The sequence below is a fragment of the Diadema setosum genome, chromosome 13 (assembly GCF_964275005.1).
Source record: "Diadema setosum chromosome 13, eeDiaSeto1, whole genome shotgun sequence".
In the NCBI taxonomy this organism is placed as follows: domain Eukaryota; kingdom Metazoa; phylum Echinodermata; class Echinoidea; order Diadematoida; family Diadematidae; genus Diadema; species Diadema setosum.
This window is the reverse complement of record NC_092697.1, coordinates 2238819-2260690: the sequence shown is the minus strand read 5'-3', so window position 1 is coordinate 2260690 and position 21872 is coordinate 2238819. Positions and strand designations below refer to the sequence as shown.

The window sequence follows — 21872 nt, the reverse complement described above, 5'->3', positions numbered from 1 at the left end:
TGAGAAAAAAAAATTATATCTCCATATATTTTAAGCTTTATTGCAAGATTGTTATGTTGAAGGATGTTTTGGGGTACACCTGACCAACGCATACCCATCAAATGTGATAATCTCATTTTTCTTTTTAAATCACTGCTCCCAGTAGTGAACACAACCTTTAACAAACTTGTTCTATTATTACTGTCAAAATACAAGGCTTTAATGATCTCTTTGTTGCTGTCAGGTGGATGTGCTTGCAAGCACTATTCATTTTATAAGGATTATGTCTTGAATAATCATTACATTGGAGATGCTTATCTCCATGAATTTAAAAAACAAGATGTCTAAGTGATACAAATTCACCTAATATTACTGGATTGTCAAGTTTTCCTCAAACTTTTTATGCCTCCGCCACGAAGTGTCGCCGGAGGCATTATGTTTTCGGGTTGTCCGTCCTTCCGTTCGTCCGTAATGAATTTTGTGGACAGCATAACTAAAAAAAACATTTAAGGTATCCTAATGAGACTTGGTATGTATCATGCATGAGTGGGCGAAGTTGTGCCTATCAACTTTAGGGGCACATGCTCAAGATCAAAGGTCAAACGGTCAAGGTCAAATGCTCAAAACTTCACTATTTTTCCCATATCTACATTTGTATGCAATGCCTGGAGGTTTTTTTTCTGGAAACTTGGTGTATACATGTAATACCAAATAAAGATTCTCCAGAGAGAGTTTTAAGTCATGAGGTCAAAGGTCAGAGGTCAAGTGAAAATGTTAAAATTTCACTCTTTTTCTCCGTATCTTAGAAATGGTTCAAGCTATCTTCATGGAACTTAGTACATATGCATGTACTGACTAGCAGTGATTATCTAGGGAATGTGGGGGTCATGGGTCGAAGGTCATGGGTCAAAGGTCAAGGTCAAATTCTCATAATTTCACTTTCCCCCTCATTTTATTGCAATACTAGCCTGATTTTTCTTGAAACTTGATATATAATATATATGTATACCCCAATAGAGATTCTCTTGGAAGTTTCTTGCCCAAAGGTCAAGTGAAAATGCTAAATTTCATTTCTTGGTCCATATCTCGAAAGTGACTCGAGGTATCATCATGAAACTTGAAACATAAAACATCTACGCCTGTTCTACCTGACAGTGATTCTCGTGGGAATTTTAGGGTCATAGGGTCAAAGTTCCAGGGTCAAGGCCAAGTTAAAATGCAAAAATGTTACTATTTGATCATGAAATTAAACTTTTTCTCCATACCTTAAAGTTAATCAATGCATAGACTTATAAAAAAAAAAAAAAAAAGCCAGCCATCCAATTAAACCTAGTTCAAGGAAAGTGAACATTCAACACATTTGTGACAAACCTGTCATTTTGATATTTTGCCAATTATGTGAAACTCATCACACATAGTCAAGACATTGTACTAGAGACTTATTAGGAGAACCATGCATTAAGGCGGAGGCATACCAGTCGCCATAGCGACATTTCTAGTCTGATACTGTATGTTGTTCTATTAATATTGGTTCATTCACTCAATCTGCATATATTTTGATATCATCCATTTTAAAGGACAAGGTCACCTTCATTAACATAATGATTGAGAGAATATAGCAATATTAGTAGAACACATCATTGAAAGTTTGAGGAAAATCAGACAATCCGTTCAAAAGTTATGAATTTTTGAAGTTTTTGTGTAGTCACCGCTGGTTGAGAAGAGACTACTGAAGTGTATGATGTCACATGCGTACAACAATATAAGGAAAATATAAAGAGAATTTCACAAAATTTCATCTTTTGAAAAAGGACACATTCCCTTGACTCATTACTGACATATGTTTTGGGTAATATTATTCCCATTGCCTTTAGAAAGAGACAAGTCAAGTGCTCTTTTATTATGCGAAAAAAGTGAAAATATGTTGAATTTTCTTTACATTTTCTCTATACTGTTGTACTCATACGACATCACGAGCCTTAGTAGTCTCCTCATCCAGTGGTTCCAACACAAAAATTTTAAAAATTCATAACATCGATTGTCCAATTTTCCTCAAACTTTCACTGATGTGTTCTACTAATATTGCTGCATTCTCTCAATCCTTATGTTTATGAAGGTGAACTTGTCCTTTAAGCTGCAGCTTAGCCGTAACTTAGCTTAACATTTTTATTACTTGGTGGATTCTCCTTTGAACTTGTCCAAGGCATATCAGCAAATCCAAGCAAATTCAGGCTTAAAGGGAAGGTAAACCCAAAGAGCAATGTGGATTGAGTGAAAGCAGCAACATTAGTAGAACACATCAGTGAAAGTTTGAGAAAAATCAGACAATCGATGCAAAAGTTATGAATTTTTAAAGTTTTGGTGTTGGAACCGCTGGAGAGGAGACTACTAGAGGATATGACGTATGAGTGGACAACAATACAAAGAAAATATAAAGGATATTCAACAAAAATTCACTTTTCTAGAATTATGAAAGAGCAGTGGACCAACCGCTTTCAGAAAGCAGGGGGAATAATTGCTACCCTTAACATATGTCAATATCAAGTTGATGGAATTTGTAATTTTCATGAAAAATGGATTTTTGTAGTATTTTCTTTACATTTTCTTGATATTGTAGTCCACTCATACGTCATAACCTTTAGTAGTCTCCTCATCCAGCGGTTCCAACACCAAAAATTCATAACTTTTGCATCGATTGTCCGATTTTCTTCAAACTGTCACTGATGTGTTCTACTAATGTTGCTGCTTTCACTCAATCCACATTGTTCTTGGGGTTTATCTTCCCTTTAAGGGTATTGTTTACCATTGGGAGCAGTGATTTTAAAAATGTTCAAGATATCACTTTTGATGCATATATATGTGTAAGTCAATTGTATCACAAAACATCCTGCCATACAAAGATTTCGCAATAAAGTCTAAGATATATGTACAATTAGATATCACTATTTTTCTTACTAAACCATAACTGTAGACGGTCTAGCATAAAAACAAAAAAAGAAAATATTTAATTTTTAACTATTGTTCACATTGTGTATATTTAACAAGTATTTACTTAAAATTTATTTTAATGATTAAAATTTGTACATTGGTTGTTTATATCAATAACTCACAGTTAAGCTCTATTTTGAAGCACTATAGCTAGGTTTTGGTTTTATCTGCAAATGGCAAATAATGCCTTTAAAAAATGCACCTCAGTCCAATTGTTAAGCAGTGGTGACACAAGGGGGAGTATGGGGAGTCTGTTACCTCCAATTTATTGCCGATTAGTTGACAGACATCTATTTCAGTCGATAAAGAAAGCATGCCAGCAGACTCGCCAGATGGAGAAGAAAGCATGGTACAGGTTAAATATCAGCATACCTTGTAAATAGGGATAGCCGAGATCCTCTGTCCACATACTGGCATTGACATGTTATCTTGTTGATCACATCTGTTGGGTTTATGTGACACTGTACATTCAGCGTTTACCGGTAAACCCGTTGAGGATGGTTTGATTTTGCTACAACACTCATTTCCCATAGACTCTTGCCCGAGTGTACTTGGGACTCATCCTCAATGGGTTAAGAGTGGACGATGCCGCCTTTGTGACGCTCAGCAAACATTAAAGTCAATTTGCAACCCCAAAGATCAAGAGATTTTCACTCAACTCGAGACTAGACATAAATGACACTTCTGTTCAGAAATGAACAAAGTTCAGAGAGTAAACAGGAACAGAGGCATTGTGTGTGTCAGATCAGTGCAAACACGAGGCAGTTCAATGCAATAAGGGATCATCGTACAAAGTTGCATATATATTGACTCCAAGGCAGCCTTTGAGAAGTACTGCCAAGAGAAAAAACACTGAATTACAATCCTCGTCCCTATCTCTTCATTATACCCCCGCCACAAATAGTGTGAAGGGGGTAGGAATCACCGTGATGTTGGTCGGGCGGGTGGTCGGTCGGTCGGTCTGTTGCAAAATCTTGCGTTGTGAACTCCTCCTTCAGTTTTGAAGCAATTTAAATGAAACTTAAGGTAAATGATGATAATAGGGAGCTTTAGATTTTAGACACACGGACGTTCAAAGAGAAAAAAACATGATCTGAGCGTGCGCAGTAGCGCGGATCAAGTTACTGCGCACGCTCAGATCATGTTTTTTTCTCTTTGAACGTCCGCGCGTCTAAAATCTAAAGCTCCCTATTGAGGTATACATGTGCAAGACATGTTTTTTGTGTTTGTCGGACAATGCATTGCCATGGTAACCGTAATTTTACCAAAACCTTGTGGATTGAATAACTTCCATAGTATTTAAGCAATCAATTTCAAAATTGGTATCTATGATGATCTATAGGTGTAGTTATGCACTTGTCAATGTAATGACTCACCCCACTACCCCCGGACATGGGTGCGTCATTTCCTCGTTTGGTCCGTCAAATTTGTGACCCAGGTGTTCGTCATTTTACCAGCTTTGTCCGTCAAATTTTTGACCGAGGGGTGCGTCAAAATCCCATCATTGTCGGTCAAATTTTTGACCGAGGGGTGCGTCATGGTACGTCACTTGGCTATGGAAAATAACACGCATTATTCTGAACCGAGGGGTGCGTCACTTGCTATGGAAAACTGCACGCATTTTTGCACGCTACCAGTACCGTATACACGTACCGCGAGTGAAATGACAGTGAGCGTTTTCCCGCGGCAAGTGAAAGTCGGGAAGCGTTTTGGAATAAGAGGGGAAAATGCTTGCCAGAATCTGGCAAACAAATAATCTAAAAGCCACCCTTTCTCCTCACAATTTCTAAATAATGTTCTGTGGTGACAAAGGCGAATTTTCGACAGTAAAAGAAGCGGCAGCAGAAGAAATTGCCTGCCGCATGCCATTTTCTGCTCGCGGGATTAGCCCGACGAGACGCGCGCGCGACACTTCGCTGCAGTATGCATCACATCCACCGGATTAGCAATGGCCGCGCACACACAGCGCATCTGCACACATGTGATTGTCATGTATGGATTGCATGCACAGAATACACACTACAAATGTACGGAATACTTAGTATCGTAGCATGCAGCAGCGTGATGTATGGTGAATGACGGTACGGTGCTTACAGGGCCAGGGTAAGGGAAACTTGCCGAAACTTTGACAAATTATGTTTACGAACCAAAAGAAAATGAAATTGCTTGAATAAAACGTATGCAAAAATCGTTTCAGTATTTTCAGGGGTGCGTCAAATGTACCGAGGATGTCCGTCAAAAAAGTGACTGTGGTGTTCGTCACTTTCAACGTGTTGTCCGTCAAAAAAGTGACTGTGGTGTTCGTCACTTGCAGCGTTTTGTCCGTCAAAAAAGTGACTGTGGTGTCCGTCAAAAACCCCGTGTGGTCAGTCAAAAAATGACCATGACGCACCCATGTCCGGGGGTAGTGGGGTGCGTCATTACATTGACAAGTGCATTATGCAAGACACTCTTTGTGTTTGTACTTGACAAAGCGTTGCCATGGTAAATGCATGTTTTCTTCAAAATCTTGTGGAGTGAACAACTTCCACAGTTTTGAAGCAATTGAAATTAAATTTGGTAGGCATTATGGCCTTGAGGCATAGATGTGGAACACATAATTTTTGTGTTTGTCGGACAAAGCGTTGCCATGGTAACCATAATTTTACCAAAACCTTGTGGATTTAATAACTTCCACATCATTCAAGCAATTAAGGTCAAATTTAGTATGTATGATGATCGGGAGGTGTAGTTATGCAAGACACCAATGTGTTGATATAAGAAAAATGTGTTGCCATGGTAACCACTCATTTTTGTATCAAATTTGACCATTTAATCTATGAAGGTGAAATGTGTGTATGATGCTGTTTAAGTGTAGTTTTGCAAAATGTCCTTTGTATTTGTATCGGACAATGCGATGCCATGGTAACCACATTTTTTTTTTTTTAATCCTGTGGAGTGAACTTAATTCTTCCACAGTTTTCAAGCAGTTGAAACCAAATTTGGTAGGCATTATGGCCCTGAGGTATAGATGTGGAACACATAATTTTTGTGTTTGTCGCACAAACCATTGCCATGGTAACCACAGTTTTACCAAAACCTTGCAGATCGAATAACTTTTCCATCATTCAAGCAATTAAAGTCAAATTTAGTATGTATCATGATCTAGAAGTGTAGTTATGCAAGACACCAATGTGTTAGTTTAAGGAAAATGTGTTGCCATGGTAGCCACTCATTTTTGTATCAAAATAAACCATTCAAGCTATGAAGGTCAAATTTGGTGTGTGTGATGGTCTTTAAGTGTAGTGATGCTGGGGGAAAGCATGTTTCTATTTGCTGTAAGTTTTATACTCAGTGTCGACTCTGTAATTGTACAGCTAACTAAAATTATTCTGTTTCCAATTCGACAAGTGCACAAACTTGGTATTAACATCATTTCCCTCAGGACATCACATACTATAAAGCAACACTAGGGGCGGGGGTATTAATCACCTTCAGTGATAATTCTAGTTTATATGGTAGTACAGCCAGGAAAATTGTAATCAGTGTAGATATTCTTTTAACGGGTGAAGAATGATATGGAGTCAGTGTTTGTAGAGCCATACGGCATACCATTGAAGGGCACTACACTACAGGGAGGTTTACATGACCTTTTGTAAGATGCATCCAGCCCCAGATCTCTTGTTTTCAGGTGAACTATTCAGCACAAAGAGAAGTAGAAAAGAGCAAAACAAATTTATTATGGCCAGAAATTTGATGCCCAACACTGGAACTACAGTGTTGTACCACAAAGCTTTATAGGAGTGTCTCATCAACTCACAAATACAGCATGCCTGGTCTAAAGTAGTTTATTCTATCATGTGTGCAGAAGCATAAATAATGAAATTGCAGAGTGTTTGTGATGACCCATGAATCCATCTGAACCACCATACTGTATTTATGGCTGCCAAAAATTGTTTTACAAGCTGTATTATTATTCTTTCTTCTTTTTTTTTTTTGGGTATGTAACTGAGTGATGTGTACCTTGAATGGCCCATCTGTCTCTATTGGATGAGATTCCCACGCATTTGTTTACTATTAGTTCATTGTACATATCTACTGTACCTTGATTGATGTAGGCATTGGTACGTGTAGCTGTAATTACCATACGTTTATGGTTTGGGTTTTGAATGCTTTAAAGTCAACAGTGGATGCTCTTGTGGATGAGTTGTTCAACATTTGAATAGCGAAGAATGTTTGTATTTTGTTAAAAACGTTAGTGAGCCATCATATCATCACTGATCCAACGCTACCCAGCATGTTTTGCCATAAAAGTAAAATGTACGCGTAAGCAATCACAGGTTGTAGGTGATGCACAATGTAAGTTTAGCATTGTTTAGTAAATTGAGTTAAAACTCATCTTTAAGGGAAAAAAAAAGAAGAAATGAATGAGAAACAGCAAATGGTTGCACTTTCATCAAATTGGACATAAAATGGGACTTCATGATTTCAGATTTGTACTTGCTTTCACCATATCATGATATTGGTTGCAATTTCTATAATATGCATTTAAAGGGGATGGCTAGTAACCGATCAGTGGGAATCAGTGGGAATGCTGAGGGATGACTGTTCCAATCCTTGTGGGATTCATTTAAGAGTACATTATATATCTACTGTTGTGTGAAAATTTGCTTCAGAACGGTCTCATATTCAAGTAATGTGCAGATTAATGCCCCGTCACTGACCAGAGACGCTTACCTGGAAACATTAAACTGCACATTACTTGAATATGAGACCATTCTGAAGCAAATAATTTTCACACAAGAATAGATATATAATGTACTCTTAAATGAATCCCACAAGGATTGGAACAATCACCCCTCAGCATTCCCACTGATTCCCACTGATCACTTACTAGCCATCCCCTTTAAGCTGGTGATAATGATATAGCTCACCACTTTTCCCATGGTTTGTGCCCACAAATAGTTTGGAACCCAGTCTTTAAAAGTTACCATTCAACAGTTGTTTGCAATACAACAAAAATCTGATAAGAAAGACCAAAGTGTTTGTTTTAAAAATTCTATGCCAAAGAAAGAGAGAATTTTGTCAAGCTATCCTGTGTAGGTCTATAAGAGACTTGTTGGGGGCATACCTGGAGAATAAGAATAACATTCTATTTTTTCTTCTTCTTTTTTTCTCCCATTAACCCATTTCACACCAGATGGAGGTTGCAAGGGAAGAGAGGTGCGAGTTCATGCCCTTCCTTTCCCCGCACGAAGTGATTTGGAAAGGGGGCCGCATCGGTGGCTTGGAGCTGTATCGCACCGAGCAGGATGACGATGGGAATTGGATCGAGGATAAGGAGCAGACCATTCGCCTGAGGGCAGACTTCATCATCTCAGCCTTTGGCTCCACCTTGCTGAATGAAAATGGTTCGTTCATCAGAATAATGCTTGTGCTCCTCACTGGGAGAAGACTTCAAAAATAGCACTCACCCTGCGTACAGTTGGTGTAAACATGCGATGCTCTGCAGTCCATGTGATGTTGCAGTTCTGTTGGGGAAAAAGAAAAAACAAACAAACAAACTTCTTTTCAGGAATAAAATGCTGTCAGTGTATTTCCTCTTCCTCTGTACTGCCCTACTTTGGCAAAAGGAAGCAAGTAACATACCATCCAAATTTGAGTTTTTGATGCTTTCATAATTCACATGATGATATCTTCTTCCAGGCCAAATTTCATGCAGAAACATTCATCCTACTAAGAGATATGTTAGATAAGACATCATGATAGTCCATTGACGTCAGTGTAAATGACAGACACATTTTGCTCTTTTACGAGAAATGTCACCTTTGTCACTTGCTTCCTTTTGCCAAAGTAGGGCAGTGTAGTCATCTTTCAGTTCGTCTCTCTTTTTGTAAATATATGAAGAGTTTGTTTGCAAAAACCGATAAGTCCATTTTTGAAGATTTTGAAGTACGGTCTCTGTCATAAAGTACAAAATAATACCTTTTAAATGATATATTGGTCACTATATATAAAGGTATATTTTTGAAGTTATGGTCAAAAGAAGCAAAAAAAATTCTTATTATTCTCTTTATTTTTCTTGACCTTTAATCGCAAATATCTCCATTTGACAAATATGGACTTATCGGTTTTTGCAAACAAACTCTTCATATGTTTGCATGCATCTGTTTATCTATCTACCTACCTGGATCTATATCTGTAAATATCTGTCTGTTGACTCTTTGTAAGCCACATTTGTCTGGTGAAGAGAAGATCAGGACAACCTGCTTATTGGAATTCTCAGACTATCTCTTCCAAGCCTTCCCCTGTGCAACTGTAATCAGGGCTTGACATTAGTAGTGGCCTGGTGACCTGGGGCCACTAAAAATTGGTGTCGGGCCACCAAACTTATGTTTTGGTGGCCCGATTGGGCAACTAAGATTCAAAATGAATTGCTACTTTTGCTTTTATTTCAGGCCACTAGAATTTCAAATGTAGAGATTTTAGTGGATGGAACGGGCCACCAGACAAAAAAGGTTAGTTTCGAGCCCTGTTATAAGTGTTTGACATGTACATTTGTTATCAGTTTCACCATGAAAACAAGCAGAAAATATGTGACTTTTTCAGTGGATGTTGATTGCTTGTGGGGTGTTATTGATGGTGTTTTCATTGTGTTTGTTTGTTTTCAATTATAGTGAAGGAGGCCCTCTCCCCCATCAAGTTCAATTCCTGGGGACTGCCAGAGGTCTCCGGGGAAACTATGCAGACGAGTGAACCGTGGGTTTTCTGCGGCGGAGATCTGGGCGGCGTTGCCCAGACAACCGTGGAATCTGTCAATGATGGCAAGACAGCTGCGTGGTTCATACACAAATATCTCCAGGTGGGTGTACTTCTCAATAGGGAAAGGCTGTTGCTTCAGTCAAGGATTTCTTGAACCACAAAAGCTGCTAGTTTCCTTTCAGGCTGAAATCAGGATCCCTCCTTGTCTGGTATGTGGCTTTAACCCTAAAAAGACTGGGGGGGGGGGCCTAAAAGGCCCCCCCCCCCCTCGACATTTCGCACGATTACTCTGCAACGCGCAATGCTCTCGCCGCGATGCTCTATGACTTTTTTCTTTTGAGTTTCCCGCACATTTTGACACCAAATTTGTGACGCCCGGGGGTACGGTTCTGAAGTTACATAACTTTTTGTACATGCACGTGAGGCTGAAAATGGCTCAAAAATGTGATTTTGTGTATAAAGTCAATGCAAATTGAGTTTTTTCACATGGCTCATATAAATATGCTTATTTTTACTCTCAATGGCTAAAATTAATTTGTTTTAGCAGTATTATGGTTCAAAAAGTGTCTGCCACAAATTTTGTTAAAAAAAACAACAAAAACAAAAGGTCGAAAAAACAAAGAAATACATAAGAAATTCATAAAACAATAAAATAGATAAGAAATTAATTTTGATACCGAATTTTTTTTCAAGTACATTTGCTAAGAATGCCACTAAGAATATTTAGACCAAAAATGAGCACTTTTGGAGCTTTATTTACTGATTTAGATCAAAGAGTCTGATTTCTCGCATAAATTAGCATAATTAATCAAAATAAAATAAAAGAAGACTATTTTGTAAAATTTGAATATACGATCTTGTAGATTACATCGCACACTACCATTGTGCAAATTTTCGCGGCGATTGCGCGATCCACGGCCGAGATCTTAAGGGGGGGCCCTTTAGGCCCCCCCCCCCCCCAGTCTTTCGAGCTACCAAAATAGCCCAGTCTTTTTAGGGTTAACCCTAGAAGGGGGCGGGGTTTGAATCAAAAATTCAAAATATGAAAAATGAAATATTCAATTTTTTTCTTTTATAGCTTGGTAGATTACACGACAAGTGATGTATGTGCCAATTTTCAGGGGGGGGGGGGGGGGTTGAATCAACCCTCCCCCAGCCACAGAACAGTCTAAAAAGCCCAGCCTGGTTAGGGTTAGCCATTGAAGACAGCTGACTTTGCTATATCAGTAACGCACATTTCCCACAGAAACCTGCCTGAGAGTGCTCAGGACTAGCCTTAAATGAGCTGAAGGAAAACCACAGAATCAGAATTAGTTAAGTAAGCAAACCTACAAGTTCAAAATCATATTTTGTCTTAAAGAGTGACAGTTTGTTTTGCCAAGGGATAATGTGGATAGTTGCTATCCTGCTGCCAAAATCTCAAGTGATTGCTTCCTTCCTTTATGAAACAACAAGTACGCTAAATCAGACACCAAATGCCTACTGGTCTTTTCCCGCAGCAGCAGCCATTTAAAGTAGACGCCATGTTTTCGGGAACAGGGGTGTTGCACATTTTATGGATTGCTTCCTTTCTTTATGAGTCAACAAGTATGCTAAATCAGACACCAAATGCCTGCTGGTCTTTTCCCGCAGTAGTAGTGACTTAAAGTTGACACCATCATGGGGGGGGGGGGGGGGGGGGGGGGGGGGGAATGTTGCACATTTTATGTAGCGTTGTGGAAACTTTGAGCAAAATGAGGTATGATACTGCCACACAAAAACCAAGGCACAATTTCTCCCATCCTGTTTGAATTCCAGTCAGAGCATGGCATACCAGTATCCAACACACCTGCCCTGCCAAAGTTCTTCACCCCTATCGACCTAGTGGACACCAGCGTTGACATCTGTGGCATCAATTTCCCCAATCCCTATGGCCTGGCCAGTGCCCCACCCACGACCTCAGCACCGATGATCAGGCGAGCCTTTGAGGCAGGCTGGGGATTCTGTGTCACCAAGACGTATTCACTGGACAAGGTAAGGGGGATGATCGAGTTCGTGTCATTCGCATTCGTCGGTTGAGAATGATAAGGGCGTTAAGTTGTCACTAAACCCATAGGCCCGAATTCACGAAGGTGGTACAAATGAAACCATGGTTTAAACCATGGACAAAAACCATGGAATGCCAAGTGTTGCATGCGCTATTTCGCTACGAAATCAATCATTTCGTCGATGAAATGATTATTTTGTAAAGAAATGGCAACATTTTGTAACTAAATGAACATTTCGTCCACGAAATGATAATTTCGTTAACAAAACAGTCATTTTGTCGACGAAATGACCAATTTCGTAACGAAATATTCTGTTTGACACTTGGCGCTCCATGGTTTTTGTCCATGGTTTAGACCATGGTTTTGTTTGTACCACCTTCGTGAATTCGGGCCATAGTGTTCGAGACAACTTAACGCCCTTCTCATTCTCAACAGACGCATTGATGTAGGTAAGTTTTTCGTAAGGCTCTAGAAGCGAATGAAGGTAGGGTGCGAGATGTTGGAAGATTTGTAAATTTTGTTTTTATTCATATTAGTAAATGTTTTCAATATGTCACACTTTTCTTGAATTACCTGCTTTTGCAGATGTTCTCCAGCTTATGCACTTGCAACTTCATCAGCATGAATGGTTTATACAGATCTCTTCTGCATATGTATCTCCCAACATGCTCCCTACTATTTTTGTGTTTAAAAGATAGAGAGATTTTGTGTTAAAAAGAGAGAGAAAAATAAAGTAAAAACAGCAAAACATAACATTGTATTCATTGTCTTCATAATTGATGTTACATGTGTTCTTCATATTCAGGACTTTATCACCAATGTATCGCCACGCATCGTGCGCGGCACGACGTCGGGCAACATTTACGGGCCCGGCCAGGGTTCCTTCCTCAACATCGAGCTGATCAGCGAGAAGACGGCGGCCTACTGGTGCCAGATCATCGGCGAGCTCAAGAGGGATTTCCCAGAGAAAGTGGTGATAGCCAGCATCATGTGTGGCTTTAACAAGGAAGACTGGATGGAACTGGCCAAGATGTCAGAGGTCAGTGACCCCAAGACTAAAGGAACTCTACATTTTTTTTTTTTTTTTTTTGTTCAGTTGTGCTTGCTTGATGTATGTGAGATGGAACAGACAGATCATCAAAATTTTCATAGTAGTAGATTTATGAATTATGGTAAGATAGTTTTACAATGATGAATTCAAGCACCAGAATGTTTGACGACATGATGACTCCTGTCTGGAGATCAGGAGGTCGTGGGTTCAAATCCTGCTCGAGTATGTACGCCCATGATTTTTTATCATGGCTACTACCAAAACACTGATCAATTTTGTGCTTATTTACATCAATGTAGGGCAATTTGTCAATCAGTTGCAATGAAAACATCTCGACAGAAGAATTTCATTAATTTGAATAATTACCCAGTACCCGCTGCATGATCTCGACAGAAGAATTTCATGAATTTGAATAATTACCCACTACCCGCTGCATGCTACACATATAAGGATTAGAACCAACACATCCTATCGGGCAGTAGCTCGGTGGTCTAGTGGAGATGACGCCTGTCCGGTGATCAGGAGGTCGTGGGTTCAAATCCCGCTCGAGTATGTATGCCCATGATTTTTTATCATGGCTACTACCAAAACACTGATCAATTATGTGCGTATTTACATCAATGTAGGGCAATTTGTCAATCAGTTGCAATGAAAACATCTCGACCTAAGAATTTCATGAATTTGAATTTTTTTTTTCAAAATCATTAAGTCTTGCATCGAGTTGTTTTTATTGCAACTGATTGTCCTTGATGAAGGGCAATTTATCAATCACTAGGGGAAATATCATGGATTATGGAGAACTTTTCATTTTCGATGGGAGGCAACTGACGACATTCCACCATCTGTTTGCCACCTAGAAAGCAGGAGCAGACGCACTGGAGCTGAACCTGTCCTGCCCCCACGGGATGGGAGAGAAGGGAATGGGTCTAGCCTGTGGACAGGACCCCGACTTGGTGCTCAACATCTGTCGCTGGGTGAGGGAGGCCGTCAAGATCCCCTTCTTCGCCAAGCTGACGCCAAACGTGACCAACATCGTGGACATCGCCAGGGCTGCCAAGAATGGTACCGACGGATGAATGATGTCTTGTTGTTGTTGTTGTTTTTGGTTTGTTTATGGTAGAAGTAGGAGGAAGGATATGAAATGCTTTCAGCTTCTTTTATGATTACAATATTCAAGATGATAGACCACAAGTTGTTTACAAGCAACAGGTATCATAGATCTGTGCAAACAATGGAAAAGACCAATTACTGTTGTGAGGCATTATTTCATTCCAAAAACATACAAACTGACATGCTTACTTCATCTTTCCCTCTCCCTTCAGCTCTGTGTTGGAGATTTTTACAGTCATTTAAACAGTTTGACTGACACTAATAATGAGATCTTATTACATAGTAAATGATTCAAGTGGGCACTGCTGTATAAGCAGACACTTCCATGCAATAAAGGATTTTTCCACTGTGCCAGTGATAGGGAACTGTTATTCTTTATGACATTGCATGAGAGTATTCTAGTACAAGATTTTTGTATCTCAAAAATATTCACACAATATTACTTTCACAATAGTACAGTCAAGCTCAAAATTTTGCTGGTGAAATATTCCTTTGTCTGTAGTTTATGTTCGAGAGTTACTCGGGGGAAAAACACCGAGATACAATTTGTTCTGTAAATGTGGCTGTGGTATGAGCCTTGATTAATATTTTTGGCTTTGCAACTTCTCAACTCAAAAGGTAATGCTGATGGTGTCACAGCCACCAACACCGTTTCTGGTCTGATGGGACTGAAGGCCAGCTCCAGTGCCTGGCCTGCAGTGGGCAAGGAGAGGCGTACCACCTATGGGGGCGTGTCGGGTAATGCCATCCGCCCCATCGCGCTGAGGGCAGTCTCCGCCATCGCTAACAACCTTCCAGGCTTTCCCATCTTGGCGACGGGGGGCATTGACTCGGCAGAGGCAGCCCTGCAGTTCTTGTATGCAGGCGCAAGTGCAGTACAGGCAAGGAGCATCTAGTCGTCCTGAAATGTTTTAACTTCATGATAAACCAAACTGTTTGACTTAAGATGTCCCAAGGCAACATACATACTATACATCATTTGCAATGCAGGACTATGCAGAGCACTGAGCACGTGCCACACATTTTTTAAGAGCATTTTTTTCCCTGCTAATAGGTTGCAGGAGACATTACGTTATCAGGTTGTCAAGTCATCAAGCCGTTAAGATAACTCCTCCAATAGGCACATCTGACATGATGTTTAGGTCATTTGATTATGAGGTTTCAATTAAAGTGATATTTAGTTATTTCATGAGTCCACTTTGGGACATGACAAGGGTGGCACATTGCCACGTTTTCTCTGAGAGAAAGAAGGAGAGCTGAATTTTTGTTACGAAGAGAAGAAATGGATTTCTCTGTGAAGTAAATTGGGCACTGCAGATTTCAACCTCTCTGTAAACAAAAGATATCTTGTATTGCTGGTGAAGAATCATTTTTGTGTAGAGTGACAATAGGATGTATTGTAAGAGGATTTGCACATACCATTTAAGAGCCTGATCAGTGCTGGACAGTTTTTGTTATTATTGTCATTATAATATTTTCACTATCATTGTTATTACATCAATGAATAAGATTATCAGTAGTATTATTCTAGTTGGAGGTTACACTTTTCAAAAGTGCTGAATTTGCTGCTCCAGTTTTGAGAGTGTGACCTAATGTCCCACTAAACTTTTTAATACCATATTTGTTCACATGCTGCCCCAGATTCGAGTTGAATATCTCTGTAATGACCACTTAACCTCTTTACGTGCCAGACTTCTTGTTTACTCACATCTCCATGGGGTCCCACATCGGTGTTTACAAGCCAAGGGCGGAGTTCCACATGCTTGTTTTCCCCCGCCACTGGCATGCAGCCACTGCCTGTGCCAATTATTAACCCGTTACTTGCTTCGTGTGCAAGTTGGCACAAAATACCACACATTGCTGTACTCACTGTCCAAAGTCCCTGACTCAGAAAAGATTTATTCAGGCAGATTGTGATGGCATGTACCAATGATTCCATTATGCAAGTAACCCCCACCATCCGATTCCTTCTGTACTTAACTGTTTGCTGGAGATACCTTGTGGTATTTGGTAGTGAAGAATAGGACTTTGGCACTGGCTAAAATATGAACAGGCACATAAAGGGTGTAGGAGGAACCAAAAAGGTGGCCTCTATAGACAAATGACCAGTGCAGTCATGTGTGGCTTAAAGGGGGACTTCAGGGCCAGTTTAAAGTTAGTCTGAAAAGAAAGAGTGCAATTCTATAACCACAACAGTCATTAAAATCGGATAAAAACTAGGGTTGTTAAGTTGAAGAGAATTGCGAAGTTTCACTAATCTTTGCAAAAATTTCTCGAACAGTTGATTTGAAAAATCCATATGTGTGAGGTAATGCTGTCATCACCTCAAAATTATCCATTGATTGAGAACAAAAGACTCTTTATTTTTCCTGCGTTAACATTGTTAACTATAATGTTATTCCTGGGTGAATAAATTCAAAATATTGATCCGTCAGATATGCAGGATTTTAGACTGGCATAATTGCATTTGAATCAAAGAAAACTTGAATTTCAAGATTTATTTAACAACTTTTATGGCAAATTGTCAACTCATCTACTTACTTATTTGCATATTCATATAGACTGTTCATGAACAGTTTTGTGGAAATTAAGAGAACCTTTACAATGTTTCATTACCTCCCTTAATCATCTTTATCCAATTTTGATCAAGTTTTCATTAGTTTGTTAATTCCATTTTACTCTTCCTTATCAGACTAACTTTGGTCTAGAATTTCCTTTTAAGATAGGGTTGAACCCACATTTTGTAGCCACTATGTGAAGTGAAATTTTTACCACTCGAGACTTATTTAGTGTGCAGTAGTAGCCAGGAATGTGAGATAGCTGTAGACTGATAGCCACTGATTGTATGAAGACAGTTTTGACCGTATTTTGTGTTTCACCCCAACCGCAGGTCTGCAGTGCTGTTCAGAACCAGGACTTCACGCTGATTGAGGACTACGTGACCGGCCTCCAGGCCCTGCTCTACCTACAGAGCCTTGACGAACTGGCCGACTGGGATGGTCAGAGCCCACCAACGGTCAGACACCAAAAAGGGAAGCCAGTCAGAGTGGCCGATGTCATTGGCAAGGTAAATAGGGCTGGGAGGGATACAGTACACACACTGATATATATGTGACCCGCTACTAAGGATACAAAAGTTGGGGGTAGTCAATTTTATGAAAAGGACATGATATCATTCCCTTACTCTTCCGCTTTAACTTCATATATAACACGACTCATAAAAGTACTCAGTTGTGGAGATATGATTGATTTTATGAAAGCATGTTGAGTAGTCTAGGAAATCAGCGTTTTGAGGAAACTGCCTTTGGAAGATTTCCTTCCAACGTAATTGTGATTTCAGCAGATGATAGATGAAACATTATACCTATAAAAATATGCCAAAAACAGAAATTCAATGGTCTTGACCAATTTTGATGATCTGACTTCAAACTCGTCAAGCCGTCAGCGACTTTCTCATCCTATTGTCGTGGCGGGTCACCTATCACGTACAGATATTTTCCCAAATGGCAGTTGATCGGACATTATCTTGAATTGTTAACTATGCAATTTGTTGTCTTGTCATAATGATAAGTGAAAAAAAAAAAATCAAAAATGTAACACAAATGTTCAGAAGAATGTGTGACTTCTCAAACAAACAGTTTTGTTAAAGCATTGCTTGAAATGAGCTAGCTTGTTCTGCTAGCATCTAGATTATGCCAGGAACCACTATTCTTATGCTTATGGCATCTGGGCCATACTACCAGTAGTCACTTGATATTTAGTGTGCTGGTCTTGGGCAATCCCTGTGGAGCGATATTGTTTTCGTTTTTGTCATATATTTTTTGCACATTGTTGTTTTTAGGATCCAGAGCTTATCCCCCACATTTACAAATATATAACAACTGTTAAAATTTCAGGGTATACAGTATTGCTGCTGTGGCTGAAACATCACCAGCTGTATAGGTATGCCAAGTTTTCACACAGATACATTGACTACAGGCATCTTTCTGAAATGTTTTCCCATACTAAGTATTCCTGGTTGCATAGGTCACCAAAAGAATTACGTGACATATGCAGTAATCAAAAGGAGGGATAAGGTACTGTAAGCTGAACAGGTCTATTGTGTGATGTCCATGAGGCAATGAATTAGAAAGTAATGGTTGCCGTTATCTTCAATTCCAACACCCCCAGCATCTACCATCGTTTGGACCGTACCAGGAGGAGAGACTAAAGCTGGTTGCGGCTCACAAACGCACCCTTGACCTGACCGGAGAGGACCAGCAGCCGGGTCCCCAGAGGCCTGCCAGGGTGCCCAAAAAGCCGGTGCCCACTATCAAGGTAAGTCTCCATATGGGTGCATGCTACTGTTAAACCAGACATTTTTGCATGCATGAGATTTTTTTCATAAGGAGCCAAGGTACGCAAAATTAAAACTCACGCGAAAGTTCTTGTCTACACTATGCATTGAATGCCAGTGACAATTTGCAAAAATTTTATGCCACGAAAAAGGCTGTCGGGTCCAATTCGTGAATATATCATGCCGCAAATATTTATGATTTTACAGCAGCCACGAAGTTTGGGGAACTGTTTGTTAACTCTTTCACTGCTTTGTTATCCGATTTGCATGCATGCTGGAGTGCTTTTGTTTGTCAATAGACTAAGGGTGCGTTCGAGCGCTCTCCTAAGCGAATTGTACTGTACCGTACCCGCGCCAGAGGAGCACTCGAACGCTCCTAAAGTGTACCTTACCGTACGGTAACGAGCCAAAAGTGGACCACTTCCCGATGTGCTCCAAAAGTGTACCAAAAGCATACCCAAAGTTCGCTGTAAGCATGCGTGTATTATGCGCATACGTCACAATGCAAAGACATCATTCTCTTTGTTCGGGACAGCTGTAAGTAGTTCAAGCGGCAGATGGATGACATTCTTGCTACAAAAATGCGTGACCTTTCTAAAAATAACTCGTGAGGTACGCTTTCTCAACAGAGCGCTCAAACGCTTCAAATCTGGCACAGTTCGGTACGGTACGCTTTGGTTCATTTCGCTTTGGTTCGCTTTAGAGTGCTCAAACGCACCCATAGATGTCTGGAGAGTACTGCTTGTCCACAGATAGAGATTACCTGATCCTTGTAGTTTGTATTAAGTCACTTTAACCTTCCTTTTGGACACATGGAGACACAGTGCTGTCATGTCATTGACCCAGTTGAATCGGTCCACAAAGTATGTACTCCTTTGTAAAGGGTATGACTCATCTCTGATTGAATGTTCTGAAACAGAGCTAAACAAACCTGCCACGCTATAGCGCCAGAGCAAACGTAGTATGCCCACTACACAGATTTTTTGTCCTCCAAAGTTGACAAAGACCAGATAGGCTCAAAATTGCACATATTCTTTTGCCAAAATGTATTTTTCTGAACAAAGTCTGGCCAAAGTAAACGAATGCCCGATGTATGAAGAATGATTGATTGCTTATCATATAACTTGTGTCTTATAATTCTGAAGAAGAAACCTGCAAAACATTTGCACAGCAAGAGATCAGCGTACACATTGTGCATTGATCAGTATTTTGCCCCCCTCAAAATTTTGGACATGTTCAAAGTTTGGAGGTCCCAGTGTACCTCTGCAAACCGCAATGAACTGCTAGCATGTAAAAACATTTGCACAGCAAGAGATCAGCGTACACATTGTGCATTGATCAGTATTTTGCCCCCCTCAAAATTTTTGACATGTTCAAAGTTTGGAGGTCCCAGTGTACCTCTGCAAACCGCAATGAACTGCTAGCATGTACAGCATGTGTCAAACATGCCACAAAATAATGACAACTTAAAAGAGTGTACTCATAAATTTTAGAAAACAAGCAAACAGGTAAATGTGCTACACGCTAATTTCAGCTGTAGTGTGACAGCCCCATAACCTTGTAATTTGCCATGCCCGATTTGATTAATTAGCTCTCCAAACTATAACTCAACACACCCTGTGAGGTAAAGATGGCATAGGAGGTGTTAAATAAGGAACAATCATGAAGAAAAATGCCCCAAAAAGAAATCATTGTAAGATATAATTAGATATCCCTTACTAGCTGTATGAGTGAATCAAGTACTTTGATTATGTATTGATCTTACAAAGTACAGGACACAGCAGAAACACTTACAGTATATTAAGTTACGCACAGAGCTAGGATTACAGAAGTTGAAAAAAAACAAACAAAAGAAAAAGAAAATGTCTTGTGTTGTCTTTTAAGTCTAAATTGTAACTTTTGTGAAAGAATGAAGGCCCCACCACTGACAAGCTGTACCTTCTTTTTTTTTTCTTTACAGGATGTTATTGGCCAAGCCCTGGATAAAATTGGCACCTATGGCCAGCTGACCCACAAGGAACAAGTGGTGGCGCTCATCGACGAAGAGATGTGCATCAACTGCGGCAAGTGCTACATGACCTGTAACGACAGCGGCTACCAGGCCATCACCTTTGACCCCAAGACCCACCTGCCGCACGTCACGTCTGACTGCACGGGCTGCACGCTCTGCGTGAGCGTCTGCCCGATCATCGATTGTATCAAGATGGTGGAGAGGGACGGCCCCTACATCCCCTACAGGGGCATCCCCCTAGCAATCAGCAGTGCTAGTACCTAGACCAAGGGATCTATCCACAGATCAACAGTCGCATCTATCAGGCCTTCACTTATGCTTTATAATTCCATACAAATGCCAACAGATTTTTGCTGTGGCGGCATGCGCAAGTCGAAAATAATTTGGACCAAAAAATGATGAGACATTTCTGTTAAAAGGAGATGCTGCATTATGAGTCTACATGAATCATAAATTATTTTGTTCGTCCGTCTTTGCATGATTGGCTTTTTTACATGATGTAAATGACACCAGGAGGGAACATTCTTGTGCTCCCCAAAACAAGATTGCTTTGATTTTTGTTTCAGGATGTTTGTATAAGTGTAAAAAAGGAGCAGGATGTGTGCCAGGAATGTTGGAAGATTATTAGTAATAATAATGATAATAATAATGATGATGATTTTGATGATGGTGATGATGGTGATGATGGTGATGATGGTGATGATGGTGATGATCGTGATGATCGTGATGATCGTGATGATGGTGATGGTGATGATGATGATGATAATGATGATGATGGTGATGGTGATGATGATGATAATAATAATAAAGACATATAATTGCTTACCAATTCCAAGAAATAGGTTTTTGAGGGAGTGCCATATTAACCCCAGTGTCTTGATACAAAGACTCTTAATACGAAGCCAGGTGAAAATGCAGTACCTGTTATTGCTGCACACTTCTAGAAATATTTTGAAAAAAATATTGAGACAGGGGACTGTCTGATCATGAATTAAATGTGAGTTTGAAGGTAGCCTCAATGCAATGTCAATAGAAAATTATGTATTATCAGCATACATGAATTATCAAAAAATGACATGACAGAAAATATTGATATGAATGAAATTATGTACTGAGTACTTAAGTACTAGTATTATCATGGACGGACATTTAGGTTTTTATCATTCCATTTATTTTTCAAGTTCATATTTTATGTAGTGTGTACATAAGCATCATGTTTTCTCACCACCACAATTTATATTTCTCATTAGTGCATGCATTAGTTGATCATAAATCTTCCTAATATTTACAAATGACCATCGGTTCAAGTGATCATTTGTTGGGGAGGACTTTTGTTTTGATCATTGAAGGCCATGAGATGACTCTTAGCATTTAAACTCTTCAATTCAAAGTTTCCTTTGGGTTTTACATCAATATAACCATAAGAATACACATGTCAGTGTGATCCATGGGATGGTTTCACTAAAATTTCCTGCTTTTCGTATGTTTTATGTTTAACTGTAGTGATTACAGTTAAACCTTTCCCCGATGCAGTATTTCAGGAATGAGTTGAAGACTGCATCATTCCAAACTTTAACAAAGCTTGCTGTGAAGACCCAACTTCTTTCCACATCAGTTGATATAACAAAT

At 39.6% G+C, this 21872-nt stretch overlaps 1 protein-coding gene across 1 annotated transcript in view; it reads left to right on the top strand.

Annotated features, from left to right (window-relative positions):
• Window positions 1-20857, top strand: part of LOC140236687 (dihydropyrimidine dehydrogenase [NADP(+)]-like) — a 36833-nt gene extending 15976 nt beyond the window's left edge. The window contains exons 8-16 of the mRNA XM_072316606.1: window positions 8147-8357; window positions 9624-9808; window positions 11506-11721; window positions 12541-12774; window positions 13644-13848; window positions 14515-14777; window positions 16787-16963; window positions 18067-18213; window positions 20193-20857. Coding sequence (XP_072172707.1) covers window positions 8147-8357; window positions 9624-9808; window positions 11506-11721; window positions 12541-12774; window positions 13644-13848; window positions 14515-14777; window positions 16787-16963; window positions 18067-18213; window positions 20193-20507 — 1953 coding nt within the window. The 3' untranslated portion in view covers window positions 20508-20857. The remainder of the gene's footprint in view (window positions 1-8146; window positions 8358-9623; window positions 9809-11505; window positions 11722-12540; window positions 12775-13643; window positions 13849-14514; window positions 14778-16786; window positions 16964-18066; window positions 18214-20192) is intronic.
• Window positions 20858-21872: the final 1015 nt, after the last annotated feature.